The 20,146-nt window shown below is 37.8% G+C and overlaps 1 protein-coding gene across 11 annotated transcripts in view; it reads left to right on the forward strand.

The window, feature by feature from the left end:
* The window catches only part of PTPRK (protein tyrosine phosphatase receptor type K), a 405,796-nt gene extending 386,389 nt beyond the window's left edge, over nt 1-19,407 (forward strand). For 6 of the 11 annotated variants that reach the window (XM_063443156.1, XM_063443164.1, XM_063443158.1 and 3 more), the window contains 9 exons: nt 1,788-1,942; nt 4,127-4,262; nt 4,781-4,930; nt 7,315-7,488; nt 8,965-9,096; nt 9,192-9,317; nt 10,164-10,327; nt 12,011-12,146; nt 17,911-19,407. In XM_063443156.1, coding sequence (XP_063299226.1) covers nt 1,788-1,942; nt 4,127-4,262; nt 4,781-4,930; nt 7,315-7,488; nt 8,965-9,096; nt 9,192-9,317; nt 10,164-10,327; nt 12,011-12,146; nt 17,911-17,964 — 1,227 coding nt within the window. In that variant the 3' untranslated portion in view covers nt 17,965-19,407. Of the gene's footprint in view, nt 1-1,787; nt 1,943-4,126; nt 4,263-4,780; nt 4,940-7,314; nt 7,489-8,964; nt 9,097-9,191; nt 9,318-10,163; nt 10,328-12,010; nt 12,147-17,910 lie in introns of all 11 variants that reach the window. The other 5 variants (XM_063443155.1, XM_063443159.1, XM_063443157.1 and 2 more) reach the window with 1 other exon arrangement.
* Nucleotides 19,408-20,146: the final 739 nt, after the last annotated feature.

Genomic DNA, 20,146 nt, shown 5'->3' on the forward strand with positions numbered 1-20,146 from the left:
ATCATATAGGCCATGAGATAACCGGTTTGCCAGTTTGGCGCTGAGATCATCCTTTCTTGGGGATTGTGTCTCATGTCCTGATATATTTGTTTTTTGTTTTATATATATATATATATATATATATATATATATATATATATATATATATATATATATAACAACCAGTGTTCTTGACTTGGGTAATAAACCACCTCAAGGGTCTGCCTCGCTCTCCTAATTAGCAAGTGCACCTGTAGGCAACATTGTTGTTTCGTAGACATTTGGTAACATTTATGAAGTCTCTTCTCCTGGCCATAGTTGTTGTCCGGACACAGTGAGACATGAGAGTATGTAGCCGGCATTGTTTTGACCTTTCTTTGGGTGGACAAAACCATCTCCCTCGTGCTGAAGTAGTGCAGACGCACCAGAATGTCGCTAGGAACATCCTAGGCTAGGTTTTTTGGTTTTGGCATCTTTTGTGCTCTATCCAGCCGCAGGTATTCGGTGGTGAGGAAAGGCAGTATGGCCTTAAATAAATCAGCCAAATATAGTGGGATATCAGCTCCTTGGACTGTTTCAGGCCACCCCCCTCACACAGAGGTTGTTGCGTCTGGATCTGCCATTTTTCCCATCAGTCGCTGATGATCTGCCTTCATCTTTTTGAATTTGTCTATTATGTCATTATGTATGTATTTGCATGCCAATAGTCTGAGTATTGCTTTCTTAATACATGGTAAAGTAATAGAAAAAAGCAAGTCTCTTGATATATAGAGGAAATTCATTGTAGACGAAGATTTTGTATTATGTGCAGTTTTTATTAGTAGTCTCCAGTTATAGTTCTGCATTGACACTTACAAAAATTGCTGTGTTTGAGAAAAATGACCAGCAAACCATTGTGTGATTGTGCATCATGCAATGTCTTGTATAATATTGTTTGACATTTCCCCCCATTTTATTGTGTTTATTGGCTTTTTTTTTCTTAGACATTTATTGTTTGCAGTTCAGCAGAGCAAAACATTGTGCGGTTAGATTCTCTTTCCTGGTCCATAGTCTTGTTTGGGGTAATTGATTGCTTTTATAGAACTATAAAATACCCTTGAATAAAGCAATCATTGGCCGCCATCCTATTCACAGACACAACATAACTCTAGAAAGCGAACAAATAGATCAGCACAGCCTAAAATAATGCAAGAGAGAAATATATCAATACATATCCACTGAGAGGGAACCCCCCCCCAAAGAATGTTCCATAACTTAGTTTTTTAAATTTTAGTATGAACATATATTAAAATCCATATCCCTTTTCTTTTATTTTTACATATTAAATATGTTTATAAGGGAAGAACAAAAGACATATTTTAGTTTTTTATAAAAATAGATCAAACAAATTGTTATACAGTGAGCTTGCACAAGATATGCTTGTGGAACTGTATGAACCGGAAGCACTTGGAAAATACATACATTTGTTTAGAAAGCATTTTATTTTTTTTGTGCATGTCCGAATGTGAGCCACAACCTAAATATGTGTAAGAAGTGGAATAATAGTTATTTTTGAGCATTAGGCCTGATTCAGGGACGAGTGTTTTTTATATATAATATGTATGTGTGTGTATATATATATATATATATATATATATATATAGATATATATATCTATATATATATATATATATACACACACATATATGCTTGCGCGCACACACACACACTACATGTGTTTATTAGAGAGAGAGATTGTATTAATCTGAGAGAGTTTTTTTTTTTAGTTTGTGTCTCATTTCTTAAAAAAATTATTTGGTAACTTTCAGAGAGGATATAATGAGATCCGGGAAGTTAAACAGTTTCATTTTACTGGCTGGCCAGACCACGGAGTTCCTTACCATGCCACGGGTCTCCTCTCCTTCATTCGGCGAGTGAAGCTGTCCAACCCTCCAAGTGCTGGCCCCATTGTGGTTCACTGCAGGTTTGTATATTACTATTGTAAAAAGGTTTCACTATTCTGGACAAGAGATGAATATGTATGTGTAAATTTTTAACTACTGTTTTGCATTAAAATCATCCAGACTTACATAAAATGAGTTACTGTATAGCATAGTTCACAATAATTGCAATACTCGATACCTCAGGAAACATATGGGCAGTAGACAATATAATATAGCATTATACAGTTATAATTGTGCAGCCGTAGGCAATTTTTGAGGCATTGTGTTTCATCTCCTCTACATTTTCTACAATATGCAAGGAATTGTCTGTGTATCTAGAGCTGTAAACATGAAGAGCTGTGCCTTGCTGGCTAGGATAAAGTTATTATGGGTGTACGGACTGAACTTCTTTATACAGTCCTTTTAGTCACTTTTTATGGGAACCAGCTAGGAAGCATATGGATGTATAATCTCCGTCATCCACAGGCTAAGTGGATGCAGTGATTTAGACCTGGCGGTCCTGCTAGTGCTCAGACCCCTGGGCACAGGGACAGACAAAAACTAAAAACAAACAAAGGCCAGATGCAAGAGGCACAGTTCTGAAGGCTTACATTTTCTTGGTATCTTAGACATTGCCCATAAATAATGTCAACCGTTTTGCTCTTGATGAGATGTTTTGTATTTATTCTCTTTTTTTCTTATCCATTACAAGAATTAAATTGTTACTTGTCTTATGTTCTTACCCAAAGGCAGGGGTATGTTCAAGCCATATAATTGGATGTTTAAATAGAAGAAAGCAGACCTGCTACCTTTTTTTCAGATGGATAATTTACCACTAATAAATCAGGCTATCTGTCCAATGTGGTTCTACTCTTGATGTTTTTTTAGACAGTGGTGAAGTGAAAACAAATAACTGTGCTGAAATGCTTCCCAGTATTGATCCCACATGATTGAATGCAGAGGCAGTTTAGAGAGTCCGTCAAAGAGTGTCTTGTGGCTGTGCCTTCCCTGCTAATGAGAAATAATAATACAGAGGGGAGCCTGGGGGGAGGGTGTTCTGAAGTTAAATATGGTGTGTATCAGATATGCTCAAGTTATCCTAATGAGTTTCAAAGCAGTTAAAATAAATATATATATATATATATATATATATATAATTTGTATAATACATTTTAATCTAACAGCTGGGTAATGAACAAAAATGTGTTGAGTTCTGTCTGCTTTAAATGTAGAATGAATATAGTACATAGAGTACCTTTGTTTTTGGAAACTTCATTGTGTGTTGCCGCTAATCATTGTGCAAAATTCAAATCCAGTCTCTGTAGACACTGATTGTAGCTGTGTCACCCACACGCATCAAAGATTTATGACTGCTGAAATGATTAGTGTAGTTTAATTATATGGGGCAACCTATTCTGCAGGATTCAGAGACATCACATAGCCATTGATGTATTTTTGTTGATATGTTGATGGTTGCACAGGATCAGTGTTGACGATCTAGCAATGGCTTAATAAATAATTCTCTCCTGCAATCTCATGGATTTGACATGCTGTTAAAAATTGCAGATTTTTTTCCTAGCAAGTATTTTTTTTTTTTTTTGTCTTTTGATCACCGAAGAATAGTGCTGGGCCCTGAAAAGTACACTAACTAGAATTGGATATAGAGAGGTCACGGTGCTTTGCATCCTGATAGTTCACATCTGAATACTGACCTTGGAATGTAAGGATACTGCTTTGTGAGAATGTTAGTGTAATAAGCACTCATCAGTTGATTGTGTTACACTAACAAAGCTACAGTAGGATACCTTCATTTTAGATATTGTCACAGGCAGTTTTTACATCACGATAGAATAATCTCAGTTTAATCTCAGATAGAAAGATGTAGAAATACAAATATAATATTTAAAAGGTTCTTCATAAGCTCCAAGAGAAGAGCTTGCTCACAAGATATAGTTATATGAATTCAGTGGCCAATTGTAAAGTAAAGAGAGGAACTTAAAAGCGGAACATAATGGCTGATGGGATTACATTACATCTTCCTTTCTGCAGTTGTACAGACTGATATAAAATATCAGGTGACTGAAACAGAAATGCAGCCAGCCAAGAAAAAATAGAACTTCACCGCTAATAGATGTGCGGTGAAAATAAATATTTGGGATTTGCACTTGTTTTTCTTTACGTGTGTTGTTTAACTTATTTGTGACATGCCCCTGTACCTTTTACAGTGCCGGTGCTGGACGGACTGGTTGCTACATTGTTATCGACATCATGCTGGATATGGCTGAGCGGGAAGGTGTGGTTGACATCTATAACTGTGTGAAAGCCTTACGTTCCCGACGCATCAACATGGTGCAGACAGAGGTAAAAAAATAATTAATTTTGCTAATCATCCTATGCATCTTGAGTAGTAAAACATCTGACTATTTACTTCCAACTATATAAAGAAAGTGGTATAGACTGGAAAGTGTTTGGTGATATACACATATTGAAATTGAAGCTTTTCAGCTGGGTGGCAGTCAATTGTTTTCTTCCTGAAAATGACTCCTAGATGAATGCTGCCCAGAAAGCAAATGGATACAAAGCAATAGTGCCAAAAACAAACCAGTAAAAGATAATGTAAATGCAGCTTATAAAAGATAATACTGTGTGTGTGTGTTAATCTTTACCATACAGCTCGTATCTGAATACACACATATATGTAATGGTCAGACCTGTTCGGCCAGTTACAGCTTTCTTGGTATTAGAATGGTACAGTTGCACACAGATTCCAGTCCATATATGTAGAGCTTTAACCGACTGCTCTGCTTCTGTTAATCAAGACCAGAAAGTACAACCTTTGAAATATATTCTTCTTTTTTTGTTTGTTGTTTCCTCTGTAGGAACAATATATTTTTATCCATGATGCCATCCTAGAGGCCTGCCTTTGTGGTGAAACAGCCATCCCAGTGTGTGAATTCAAAGCTGCATACTTTGATATGATTAGAATAGATTCACAGACCAACTCCTCCCATCTGAAAGATGAATTCCAGGTATTGTCAGTAGGTATTCTACGTTTATCTCATTCAATGCAGCTTCAATTGAATGTATTTGCTCGTACCAATGTTTTACTATAACTCAATAACTATAAACATTGTAAGTAATATATGTTAAGTTTTCTTGCTACAGTAAATTGTTCTTGGTCCTTGTTCAAAAATTGTAAATGTTGAGCAGAACATTTTATTCAGCAATACAGTTTATAATTGTTTATTTTTATTTTTTTTATATTGATACTTTCTCTTTAATAACTTTTTTCATTGAGAAAGTAGACCTAGTTAATATATATTCAGCAATCAGCTCTGTTTATTGCAGGAAGAATATTGAATTTTATTGCTGTATGTTGATTTTATGGTGAAAATATTTTCTGATTTCCCCGTTGATATTGTCATCTGATTTTTGGGAAGTCTGATACCAAATATCAGTTTACGTTAATTTAAAGGATCACTATAGAGTCAGGAACACAAACATGTATTCCTGAACCCTATAGGGTTAAAACCACCATCTAGCCACCCTGCCCCCCTCGTGCCTCCATAACTATAGTAAAAATCTTACTGTATTCAAGCCAGAAGCTGTAACTCCGCATGCTGTTAGACTCTGAAAAACAAACAGTCTGCTGACATCAACAAAAGTGGTAGCCTGATCCAATCACAGTGCTTCCCCATAGGATTGGCTGAGACTGACAAAGAGGCAGATCAGGGGCAGAGCCAGCATGATTCAAACACAGCACTGGCCAATCAGCATCTCCTCATAGAGATGAATTGAATCAATGAAGCTCTATGAGGAAAGTTCAGTGTCTGCATGCAGAGGGAGGAGATACTGAATGTATGGATGCATTTTAGGCAGCCATGACCCAGGAAGGATCTCTAACGGCCATCTGAGGAGTGCCCAGTGACGTTATCACTAGGCTGTAATGTAAACACTGCATTTTCTCTGCAAAGACAGTGTTTACAGCAAAAAGCCTGAAGGTAATGATTCTACTCACCAGAACAAATTCAATAAGCTGTTGTTGTTCTGGTGGCTAGTGTCCCTTTAATTTTAATCTTTCAACACAAGCTCCTGTTAAACAGAGTGCATGCAAAGCAACAGTGTAAATATGACTGACTGTTCTTCCCTACACATGTGTAGCTTCATTTGCATGTGTAGACCTCTCTGATCCCCTTCTGTAGTAATGCATGGACATTATGTAACTTTATTATTTGTAAATTGAGAATACTCCTAGTGATAGCTCTGTGAGCATGATATTGTTAAAAATAAATAAAAGCTTAATGGATAAAAGTCTCCTATGTAGACCTAGTTAAATGAAGAAATTAAGTAAAACATTGTTTTTACAGGCTGACGAAAAAGTTTAGTATTTTAAGCATATGCCTCTCTGTTGCCATTATTATGATGTTGCTGGTCCTGGGAACATCATTATGTATCTTTGCTAAATGTGCAAACTGTAAATCTTGTTGCAAAAGCTAAAACTGCTGCAGAAAGCACCATTTAAAATGGAAAAAAAAAATCTGAGCCTGTGCTATATACAATAGAACAGGAAAAAAAAAATGTACTTATTGAAATGCGACACATAAATGTCAATCCAAACCTCACATCTTTCCCCTTCACAGTTTACTACGGTTTTTCTTATAAATACAAGCTAATTAATTTTTTTTTTTTTTTTTTTTTTTTTTTTTTTATAAAAACACTTAATATACACAATCAAATTGTTCTGTCTACAAACATTCACTGCTATTTTTAGTGTTTTAAAAAAAAAATCTTATTGTCTGCTTTTTTTGCAAGCATTTTAAATGTCAGGTGCAATAATAGTAAACATCAGAAGCAGGAGGGAGGATGTCGTAAAAGGTCTGAAATGTAGAGGGGAAAACCAAAGGCTGAGTGGTTTCAGAGCCCTTGATGGCACTAATTTCCTATACGTGCATTGCCGTTTATATATTTTATATTTAATGATTTTAGTAGGGAGTTATACTAGGATTCCTTAATCATAGCACAGCACCTGAATTTAGTGGGATCTGCACTTGTGGATGACACTTTAATTGTAGCTGTCACCTTTAATTCAACTTGAGACAGGGCTTAGTTAAAATGTCAGCAGATGTTATACAGAACGTGTAACTAACATTAATCTCAGGCCCGTTGCAATAACAAACATCATATAATATATAGATATAGTCAGAAAAAGACGCAATGAAAACTTTTAATTTGCAAAATAAATATGAATCATGATTTGAGATGTTTTAGAAGCACAAAATCGAAGCTTTTCACAAAGGTTTGAGATTGTTACAGCTGTGCTTATTAAAAAAAAAAAAAAAACTAAGCAGGTGCTTCTGTCATAATGATCATCAAGGCCGTGCCTATAACGAATTATATTTTTTTTCTTCTCCAGACCCTGAATTCCGTGACCCCACGACTACAAGCAGAAGACTGCAGCATAGCCTGCCTGCCAAGGAACCACGAGAAGAACCGCTTCATGGACCTGCTGCCTCCAGACAGATGTCTGCCTTTCTTAATTACCATAGATGGGGAGAGCAGCAATTACATCAATGCAGCACTCATGGATGTAAGAGGCCCTTTTCACTGTGTGATGTGCTTCGAGAACATGAGTCAAGCCTTATACAACATGATTGATTGGCTTGTGCCTCCAAATATTCCCAAACATATAGGAAAATTAATGGGCAGTAATTAAAGCCCTGTTGTCGTTCACTAAAATTGCATTCCCATGAAATATCGGCATGTTGTTTGTCATTTTCTGGGTTCACATCTTGCTGGAATGATGGCTTCACACGGCTCATTTATTTTCACTCTAGGTGTTAATGGAGAGCCTAGAAGCACTCAAGGTTATCCAGACACTCACTATGGGTATAAGTGAGGCACGAAGGACACACTGAGTTTCATGCCTCCCAGATGTCTCTTAACTTTAATGCGGCCTACTCGATAACTTCTGTTTGTTGCTCTGAGATTTCAACATCACATCTGCTTGCATCAGTTGCCTCATATCACTTAAACCAAAAAAAAAAATGAAGCCTGATGAGTCAAGCTGTGCTGCTAATGTTTGTTTTTTTGCACCACAGACCAAGCACTCGCTGAAGTGCAGTGTAGTTAGACAAAAGTTAAAAACTGAAATAAAATAGAAGAACCGTAAAGTTCTTTTCAAGCCGCAGCTCTTGGCAAGGCTTCTAATTGGCAAATAGCATCACAGCATGCAATTGTGTTTACATGTCATGAAATTCAGAAATTGCATGCCTTTCAGTGCTTGGTAGAATTGAGATTGTGGTCTCCTCATAATAAATAATTGATGGGTGAATTAAACTGCAATGCAGCCTTTAGTAAGCACATTACGTTTACTTTACTTTGGAATATATGGGTAATGTTTAGTTATTGTTACAGCATTCTTTACTATTGTTTTCTAAAGCTGGAATTAAACTGTTCCTTGATATGTATGCCTGTCCTTAACTTTTTTTGTGCGAAAGGGTAAGTAAATATAATTGCTCACTTTTAAAATTCAGAAATTACTAAAAATGCACCCTAGGATTTGTTTTCCATATCAATTTGCTCAGAGGTCCTGTATTTTCTTATGCTTGTTGCAAGACTAAAAAAAAACAAAAAAAAAAGTCAGGTTGATTAATTTGTGTTTGAAAGATATTTTATTGATTGAACAAGTGAACTAAAATGAGCACCCAGAATACAAAAAATATGGCTATTTCAATAGCTTGGATTTTACTGATGATAAATAGTTTTGGAAAGATAGCTGCATTTCCAGGGACCCTAATTCTAACTAGTTTTAAATATTTTCTTCAATTTACAAGGAAATCATTAACAAATATTTAAAGAAGCATTGCATTTGTAATCGATTTAAGCAGAATGCCATATATAGAAAACCATTTTCCCTAAAGTGTTGTCTGAGTATCTCAATTTTTTTGCATTGCTTATTACCTTTTTAAAGTGAACTTTAATCAAGACAGTACCAGTTTTAGGAAATCTTTGCACATCTGTGTTTGAGTGTGTATACTAACAATGTTTTAACCTTTTTATGCAGAGCTATAGACAGCCAGCTGCCTTCATTGTAACTCAGCATCCCTTACCAAACACTGTGAAAGACTTCTGGAGATTAGTATACGACTATGGATGCACATCCTTAGTAATGCTTAATGAAGTTGATCTGACACAGGTAACGGTTTTGCCTTTTATCTATTACATATTACGGTAATTACTAAACACATGTCTCAATGCTTGTCTCATTTCACCTATTTTTGTTTTCCTCAGGGTTGTCCCCAGTATTGGCCCGAGGAAGGGATGTTAAGATATGGCCCCATCCAGGTGGAATGCATGTCATGTTCAATGGACTGTGATGTCATTAACAGAATTTTTAGGATATGCAACTTGACCAGAGTGAGTATCGCAAAAAGCAAAGAAAGTACAAAATACTAAAACCTAAAACAATGAATACTGTTCCTATTTTATTTCAACAATAGACCAAGCATTTCTCTTTACAGTTGGGAAATGCCTCATCAGCCATTTAAGAATAGTTCTACTTTCCATACTTTGTCAAGTGGCATGGCACATTACATTTCTCCAATAGTATCTATAAATCGCTCATAGACAAAGTCTTGTCCATCAGAATAGAATTTTAGTTGTTCTGAATCATACATGCTTCTCTGTCTGCCTATTCCACACTGTAGTATATGCATATCATAAGTGTCTATCCATCTTTTGATTGATCTATCAGACTGTCTTATTGATTTTGTATTTTTTCTGTAAAAAAAGCATTTCAGGAAAAAAAATAAAACCCATTCTTAAAGGATCACTATAGTGTCAGGAAAACAAAGCGGTCTGACAGATGACAGATGAGAATAAGTCTGACAGATGAGAATAAGTAACTTTGGACATAATGGTTTTACCACTTAGGACAGGAACACTTGGCAGTTATAGCAGTCTGTACCCTGTATGTAAAATCCCTGTCCTTTGAATGGCATTTAAAATAATAAATATAATCTTTACATGTCTGATCATTTTCTTTCTTTAAAGTCACAGTTTGACATTTTTATTTTTTTCTCCTATTAAAACCATACCGGTTTAACCCCTTAAGGACCAAACTTCTGGAATAAAAGGGAATCATGACATGTCACACACGTCATGTGTCCTTAAGGGGTTAAAAATATAAATAATTCTTTAAATAAAATTCCTGTTTGATAGCTTTGTCTCACATATAAACTTGTTGAATATGTTTCTCTCCAGCCTCAGGAAGGGTACCTGATGGTACAACAGTTTCAGTACTTGGGGTGGGCATCACACCGGGAAGTGCCAAGTTCCAAAAGATCTTTCCTGAAATTGATTCTGCAAGTTGAGAAATGGCAGGAGGAGTGTGATGAAGGGGAAGGACGGACAATTATTCACTGCCTGTAAGTCATTCACTAAAATGCATTATTTATTATCACCGCGTTAGGCTTGTCCTAATAGATGTTCTTATTGACCCAGTTTTTTATTCTGGATAATGAAATTGACGGACGCATCATTAAAAAGTTAAAATGTGTGTTCTTCTCTTTGCACTTATTGATATGCTGTCATGTGGTTTCCTCTAGTGCGTCTTAGTTCATTTTAGTGTTAAAATGTTCACTGATTGCTGTTATCTGCAGCTCACATTATCACCTCCCAGTGTCTAAGTCACTATCCAAAAAGCTAGGTGTTGCTGCTACTGGTATTTCCCACTAAGTGAATGTGAGAATTTGAGGCTGTTTCTTGGTAACAGATGAGTGAGTATCTCTGATAACTTAGATCTCAGGAAATTCTAAGGTTTCTACAAAAGCCAAAACCCTTCTCTGGTGCTTGTGACTAACAAAATCGATGCAACAACCACCTCATAAATTCATTAATTTTGGAGGTAATTTTATCCACCTGTTCTTCCCTCTTTGACTCTATTTCTCTCCTGCATTTTTCAGTGCAGTGTCACCCCCTCGGAAGTATGCAGTCCAGCTGCAGAGAGTAATAATGGCTGCAGTACCAGTAATATTATATACTAATTTAACCCCTTAAGGACACATGACATGTGTGACATGTCATGATTCCCTTTTATTCCAGAAGCTTGGTCCTTAAGGGGTTAAAGGACCACTATAGGCACCCAGACCACTTCAGCTCAATGAAGTGGTCTGGGTGCCAGATCCCTCTAGCTTTAACCCTACAGCTGAAAACATAGCAGTTTCAGCCTCTAGTGGCTGTCTCACTGATAGCAGCTAGAGGCGCTTCCGCGATTCTCACTGTGAAAATCACAGTGAGAAGACGCTGGACGTCCATATGAGAGTAGTACTTTCATATGGGCCATGCATTGAGTAATACTTTCATATGGGCTGTTTGAATGCTCGGGTGACTCTTGCCACGCATGCGCATTCAGATCTGATGTCGGCAGGACGTGGAGAGTTCCCCAGCACAGAGGGAGCCCGGCACTGGAGAAAGGTAAGTGGCTGAAGGGGTTTTCAGCCCAGTGGGGGGGGGGGGGGGAGGGGGCTAATGACCCTATAGTGCCAGGAAAATGCATTTGTTTTCATGGCACTATAGTGCTCCTTTGACACAAAATCCCCTTCATAGGTTTACATGGAAAAACTAGAATACTGTTGTAAGTCGCCCACTGATGGTCACTACTAAAAGCGTAAGTTAATGGAATCTGGGTACATCATGTCAGAGTGATGCAAACTCTAAAAATGGTATCTGATTTAAAAGATATGTGCAAGTTTGAAGCAATCTGTATTTATAAAGTTAAATGAGGTGGCCAGTGATGATATGAATATCATTCTATTGAAATCAAATATTTGTTTAAGCTGCTGAATTTTTAAGTTATCCTCGACCTAGAACATTGCTTAGATCAATGGTGCCAACATCTTTTCTCAGGGTTGATGATGGTTCCCTGTGGTTGGTACCTTTTGGGAATATGAATTTTCCTGTATTAATTGTCAATAGGAAAACCATATATGGGAAGATGTTCACTAGGGTAGCACTAACTGTGCATGCTGTAACTTCTGATACAGGTCTTCTGTGTCGTGAATTTATTTGCAGTATTATTATAATATTTTATTTTTTTTTATTTTTTTTAGAAATGGTGGAGGACGCAGTGGAATGTTCTGTGCCATCAGTATTGTGTGCGAAATGATCAAACGGCAAAATGTGGTAGATGTTTTTCATGCTGTGAAAACCTTGCGCAACAGCAAACCTAACATGGTCGAGACTCCGGTAAGTTGTGTTCAAAGGTCATGAGTAACGTCTTAAAAAACGCACTTAAAAAAAAATTATATATGTTTGTAGATAGTTGGATATCTTCTGCAATAGATACAAAAAGCTAATTACCAACCCATCTAAATGCTCAGCTATTGTATGTATTCCCATGAATACATATCCAATGGTGTTGGTATGTTGGACGTTCAGCATCGGTTCTTGCGGACCTCAAATACTGCATATGTTGTGGATCCTATCCACTAGAGAGGTTGAAAAAGCACTTTCAGCCTCAACAGTGAGGCGTATCTGCTGAGGCTTATTTAATAAGCAGGCAATTAAGGTAAATATAGACTGAACACACAAAATTGAACGCTTTCATACCAACTGCTTAGGCCTGATTTCAGTAATTTCGATATCAATATATAACATCCTATTGCTTTCTGTATATAGTTTATTGTGAAGAGATTTTGCAAGCCTTAATGACAGAGTTTGAGAATATGGGAGGTAGAGCTGTTAAAAACCATTTGGAAACCACATATATGTCGTCTTTCTTTCGTTCTTTCTTTCTTTTTTTTTTTTCTTTCCTGTTTACGGTTTGAGGTATATTTTTGCACAATTCATCTTTAGGGCGACACATATGTTAACATAGCCTAGATCATTTATGTAACACAGTGAACCACTTCAAGTACCCTCAACATTACACTATAAAATGTTATTTGCTTTTAATAAAGCTCATCAATTCTGGATAATCTACTGTTTGCACAGAATGCAGTTTTGGCCTGTGGGATACTTTACATATATCACTTTTTGTTGAAAAAGTAATGGAACTGAGGCAAATTATGGTAATCCAGCAAAGCAAACATTCCTCAAGTGAACTGTGCAGTTAATGAGGAATGATGTTTGTTCGGATAATTGCTTTCTCATTATTTGGTTCCTTCCATCTGATTTTTTTTTTTTTTACAAGTTTCCTTTGCAGCATCATCAAGTTGCCAAGGAACCAAGCTGACATGATCAGTATAGTAACTATCAGTATGCAAGTCATTTTGAAGTAAAGAAAAATTTTAATAATTTTATCAAAGTTAGCAATTTTGTGGGTTTTCTTTTAACCTGTTTTTGTGCCATCAAATGAAAGATCCAACTGTAGCAAAGTTAATAGGTTGAAGATTAATACAAGGGAAGCATGGGTGTAAATTACGGCCACAGGCATGGAATCTAAACCTTTTTAAAAGGGTACTGCTTAGCAGAGGGGGATGTATGAATTTAAATATGGGTTGTGGTGAATGCTTCCTGCACTGCTACTGAGTACTGAAGGAAAAATGGTCTCATGCTATTACAGTGGCTCCCCTTGTTTTGGAAGAAACTGATGATATTGATCACACCCCAGGAAACTTCCCATAATGGTCTGGTCATTAGCAAATGCCTAGCCCAGTAGATCCGACCCCTATATACACTGACAAGTGTAATTCATTTGGATGTGTTATGTGACTGTAACTGTTCACTGATCTAATTTTAAAGTTGTAATTTTTAAACTGCAGAAAAGGGCTGCACACAAATGCCATATGCATAGGCTTGGTCCCTGTCACAAATGGTTAAAAACCCCTGTTGTGCACCCTATATCATTGTAAAAAGGAAGGCTATGCCAGAATAGTTTACAATCGAGTCATACATCCGTCTATAGTTCAGCAGGGTTTATTTACAATTGCTCTTAACTTGGAGCAGTCACCATGAGAACCAGTGGAATTTTCCTGTTGAATGCTTCACTTTTTAGAAATTTTCTTGTTATTTTTTATAATTTGCTCCCCACCAACCCTCACAATTATTAACACCCCTAAAAAGAAACCTATACATTATGCATGGGTTGTTGACCAAAGAAGATAAATTTCATGTTTAAAGGGAAATACTATACGCCAAAGCAACTACATCCTAATGAGGTGGTTTTAATACACTGATGCTGTTCCTTCTCTTGGACAACGTAATGCATTACAGATTGTCAGAAATAGCGACATTTTAATTTGTCTGCAAACACACATCTAGTGGCTGTCAGACACCCACAAGAGACACCTCCTCCTTAAAGGACCACTATAGGCACCCAGACCATTTCAGCTCAATGAAGTGGTCTGGATGCCAGGTCCCCATATTTGTAGCCCTGCAGCTGAAAACATAGCAGTTTCAGAGAACCTGCTATATTTACACTGCAGGGTTAATCCAATGTCTAGTGGCTGTTTCCAGGACTCCAGGACTTAACAACACTGAGTTAATCACACTTATTTGCCTCTGGCCACGCATGCACATTCGGCTCCACTCTGGAGCTGACGTTGGCGGGGGAGGAGAGGTCACCAGCCTGGTGCTGGATTAAGGTAAGTGGCTGAAGGGGTTTTAATCTCTTCAGCACAGAGGGAGGGGGGCACTCCAAGAGCCTATAGTGCCAGGAAAACGGGTTTGTTTTCCTGGCACTATATGATCCCTTTAAGAACTTCAGTTTTTGAAACTCTTTGCATTCAGTGTCCTCACACTGAACCTGGCTAATGCTGGTAATAGATATCCCTTGGATTTATGCATTTTACTATGAAAAGCATTGGATTGGTGATATATATTTATCATGATTATTATTTTACATTACTGTATCTTTAAATATATATTACTGTGGGGCGGGGCTAAGCAAGCAAGGAGAGCGGACGCCTGAAACCTGTGGGAACTACCGATAATCTACAATATCCCGCAAAAATCGTGCTAAATATTAAATCTGGAGTCGCTGCCTGCACACAGGGGAAACCTGGTGACACATTTGACACTTTTCCCGAGAGTATCGGTGACCAGGAACCCAAGATGGCTAGCTGGGACCTGCAAGCGACGAAGGAGGGGAGAGACGGCCGCTCTCTCAGCCTACGAATCAGAGAACCAGACCCGAGGGCACCCTGTCCTCCCCCCGGACTGGAGGGGGTTATCCTGGTTCAACTTCAAGAAGCTACACCCGGGCACTGAACCCTATGAGAAACAAGCGGGCAGAGGCGAGGCACAGAATGGCCGTCGCCACGTGCGCTCATAATGAGGAAAGACCCGACCTCTCAACCAGGCTATACTGTCCGCGTTCTGGGAGAGACTGGCGGCCAAGGAGCAACAAGCAGAGGCACTCAGAAGGGCCACAGGCTCACCCACGGCTTGGCCGACAAACCCCCACCGCAAACGCACACTCCCTCCCATAGCCAGAGCCAGAAACTGGCGCCAACATAGACGGGGCTCACGGCGGGCCTGCAGACCCAAACGACTAACCCCGCCACGAATGGGGCACCGCCGGAACCGCTGCCCTGAACACTCCAACCCACAACCCTGGCAAGCAAAAGGGAACCCTCCGGGCCCTTCACTCAACCCAGCGACGAGAATCGGCAGCACCAAAGAGACTCCAGCAAAGCACCCCAGGCTTTCTCCGACTACCCCACGCGGGTTCTACCCCTTCCTCAGCCATGCTGCTGAACTTTCCGGCACCACAGAAGACCGTATGGCTGCACACCAAAATGTGACCACAGAGACTGCAAACTCCGGGGTCAAATAAGAAATAACGAGGACGACAAAGCCCGAGCTGTACCAACGAGAGGTATCGGATAAATCACCCATTATAATGCCACACACGGGGCTGATTCTAAGCTTGGAAAAATAACTTGGACCCTTGTTTGAAGAACTGCGTCAAGTTGTGGAGATCTCTTGACCTGGATAGATCTATTATTATTATTGTTACCCAAAGCTTTCATTGACTTTAAACATGAATATTTTATTTACAAAGAAAGTTATGTTATATATGCAGTGAATTTTGTACGTACCAAAAAAAAAAAAAAAACCTGCAAGCTACATCTAACCTATCACTCACTAATCTATTACTGCCTTGCATTTGATACATGAATTTTGTTTTATTTGACTGAAGTGAATTATCCCCAGCCTGGATGGTTGGCATTGTTAGCATAGCTTATCTTACTTAAATGCCCCTGTAATGCTAATGACCACTAGTAATCAGAGAGCTCTGTCCTAGCATGAATAACGACAGCTATCCTGCATTAGACTTTTGCCTCTATCTTAAATAACACAGTCTTTACTTGGCTTAGATTCCCTGCAACGCTGTAAAGCATTTGCTGGATCAATGCCACAGGGGGCTTCAGGTGTTCCCTTTAGTGACCGCACTGAGTGCGGGCCTGTTTCTCAGACTCCAGCAATATTAACTCCCCAGATGCCATTTTATTCCAGAAGTTTGGTCCTTAAGGGGTTAAACTTTCTTTAAAATGATACCTGTCATGCAACTACCCCCTTGGCATGAATTAATTCCTCTTCAGATTTAATCTATACATTGTTCTAGCCAAATCACTAGAAAGCATATAAATAAAAAAAAGCACTGGAATCACACTACCACCGATGTCTGTTGCAGGAGAACAATAGGAAAACTATTTTTAAAAGATTAGATTTCAACATCTGGTTCAATTCAAGACACACATAATACATCCAAACTATGTAGTGCTACAGGAATGAGATTACAAACGGCTTTTAAATACACAGGTTTCTTCTGAATCTATATTATACTGCATTTCATAAACTTGAGCAGTGTCCCATCTTAGCCAAGCTCTCCAGTATAATAATCTTCCACAGCTTTTACTTTCCACTTCATAATATTTAATACACCATTCACACAACTTACTGGTTTGTTGGGCTGTTTATCTAATGGCATTTACACATACAGGCATGTACATCAACATGACATGCTCTTTTTCCTGCACAGATACAGTCTGGAGATTTGAAATAATTTTTGTCTTCTTGTGAGATACGTATTTTGTTTCACAGGAGACAAGAAAAAAAGTACCACCATCACACTGAATGTAAGATAGGGTTGAAATTGATTCATCGTTTCAGGAAGTGTAAAGGGATGCTGTGTGATTGGCATTCAGGAGAGGTGTGGCTAGGGCTTTAGAACTAGTTATTTAACTTCTAAATGGCAGAGGACTGCGTAGTGATACTTCAGTGGCATGATCAATGCACCAAAACCACTTTGTTCCACTGACCCTTTAAGATTGTATTTTTTTACGTGTGCATGTGTTTTATTTTTTTTAAATGGTGCCTTTTATATTTTCTATTTTCATGTCTCAATTTTCTAACACCACACCACTGGAGAGTTGTATCAAGGCAAGACATCTACTATTTTAAGTGGAAATTGTTGGGAGACATTCTATTTGTTTCCTTATTTATTACTCCTCGTTTAGCTATTTTCCCAAGAATAGCTCATGTTTTTGCCATGATAAAGCCCCCCCCTATATTTTACAACATTTATTTGTGATGAAATGACTGTTTATTGCCAATTACATATTTACGGATGTACTGTGTAGCTGCTATGCCTTCTTCTCTGTTCCAGTTTCAAGCAACATGGAAATTATTTTGCTCTGTTCTTTGACTAGATCCCAAAAGTAGTGATAAAGGTGCACTGTTGGGTTTTGTATGCTGTAAAGTCTATTGCTCCGTTCTGATATTTTCTGTTTTTAAGCAGCTCTATCTACCGTCTAGGGATATCAGGCCATCCAGAAATGAAGTTAGGGTAACTAAAACAGCACTAACGTTCTGAAATGATAAAGCTGCATTCATTACAACACCAGGCATGCATTTTAAGAGTAAATTCCTATTTCTTCATATCTAACTTACAATTCTTTTAAAATTACTACAATCATTCAATCAATGCTAGAAGTATTATTTGTTGATATAAATATTTTAGAACCTGCACTTATTAATGCACTGTCACCTTTCTTTCTAACAGGAACAATATCGTTTCTGCTATGATGTTTCTCTGGAGTACCTTGAATCGTCATAGTCGAAAGTGCCAATTTAAAGCCCTGTCAATTGCTCCAACAGCGGCCACTCTCTAGCTACAAACAAAATCATTTTTACATGGGACCTTTTAAGTTTTAACAAAGAAAAGAAAAAAAAAAAAAAAACTATGAACATTATTAAAAATAAAAATGAAAAAAACTAAAGAAACAAGTATTTTTGTTATGGATTTCTGTATCTTCATAAAGACTTGAGCTGTTTCTATGACTGTATACAGTATTGCTGGATATAGTGCCACTCGATCACAAAATGGGAATTTGAAGCCGGGCAACGTCTCTGCTTGACAAGGATTTGTACGTATTTGTATATGCAGCCGTCTCACGAGACCACTTTCAAGCCAATCCGTTGCATGTAATCTCTATTTACGAAGTGGCAGTTTTCTCTCTTTTATTATGAATATTTTTTTTTACATAAAAAGTTGTTACAAAAAAAAAAAAATACACTAAATAAACTTGTGCAGATTGCTAGTAAATGCATTCTTCTATACATTTCAAGTGCGCCAATGATCTGTACCCGGGCTTATGTTTTTTTGTTTGTTTCTTTGTACATTGATGGCTGGATCATATATACATATATATATAGTTATACATTCTTTTCACAGAATCCCAGACATAAGCCAAAGAGTCAGTTGTAAATATGTCAATATGGAGAAAGCACACTCTGTATTTATTGCTTATTTACATTCCTTCTTTTAAATGACTTAGGATACATGTTTGTTTTTATTTTATCCTGAGGGAAGCTTTAGCTGAAACTGACGGTTTATTTTGTATGTATCGCTTGTAAGTGCAAGGCCCCCATTTCCTGCACTAACCCTCACTGTTTAGAGGTGTTTTGTTGTATTCATGATTGTGAACAAAGTATATGTAAATTGGTTTGGTTTGGGACTGTTTTTTTACCTTTCAGTATCAAGGCACGGTTAACACCTAACAATGATATGGCTAATCTTATGGATTGTAATTCCTAAAGTATCTGCCAGTCAAAGTTAGCCATCGCTGCCTTGTGTTGTAATTCATTACACTATCTTTGGAGATGAGCAACTGCAGGCAAGAAAGTTGATATGTAAGTAGCAGGAACATTTCTTGTCACAGGTGTACTCCACAGCACTTTTGAGGCACATGCTCTTGAAGTAGGAATTCAAAAGGTTAAAGACCGGACCAAACTGACAACTAACTATTTTTTTAACCTGCAAATAGTAACTATGGATTAAATGAAGGTGGTAAATGCCACATGGAAAATTAATGCTTACACAACTTAACCCTGGTTAGTTTAAAACAAAATAATAAAACACAATCTGCAACATGGTGACCAAGAGAAAGGTAGCGCTTGAACAACACATTGTAACAAATTGTCTCTGTTGATGTTTTCAAACTTTGTAAGCTTTGGGCAATCTGCAAAACCGAATCAAATAAATAAATGCCAGATTCCAGGTGTGGTGTGACTTGTTCTGTGATTCCCACAGTTAACTATAACATGCTTTATTTTTCTTTGTATTCTATATTATGTTGTAGAGTTGGGCTGGGCAGATTCTTTGTAAGATACAGATTTAAGGAATGGTATTTACAAAGGGAGACTAATGAATATCCTAAAGAGATATGTTTTAAGGGGACACTATAGGCACCCTGGCCACTCAATCTCAATCTTAATCTCAATGACAATGGTGCAATGTCCCTGTTCCCATAACCTTGCACTGGAAACATTGCAGTTTTAGATAAACTTCAATGTTTACATTGCAAGGTTAAAACAACCTCTCGGGCTGTCTTGGAGACAGCCACTAGCGGTGTTTCAAGCATCGTTTTATGGAGTTAAACTATGTGAAACTGCAGGAAGTCCTCAAGCTGTGCATGAGAATATCCAGTGTCTTTAGAAGCCCCATTAGAAAGAATTGATGCCTTAGTGGTCTAATGCACGCTGACGTCCGAAGGGAAGGAACCGATCAATGCGCCGAGGGACATCGCAAATTGAGTCAGGTAAGTGAGTAAAAGGGGTTTTTAACTATTTCATAGAAGGGGGAGACTGGGGCGTAGAGATGTAGAGGCAGAAGGACAATGGTGTAAGGAATAACGTTTTGCAATTCCTTTCAGGGATTTCTTAACAAATTTGAAACCTGAGGAAAGTCTGATGGGGAGGTAGGCTGTTCCATAGGAATGAAGCTGCCCAGGAGAAAC

Source organism: Pelobates fuscus, chromosome 2 (genome assembly GCF_036172605.1).
Source record: "Pelobates fuscus isolate aPelFus1 chromosome 2, aPelFus1.pri, whole genome shotgun sequence".
NCBI lineage: Eukaryota > Metazoa > Chordata > Amphibia > Anura > Pelobatidae > Pelobates > Pelobates fuscus.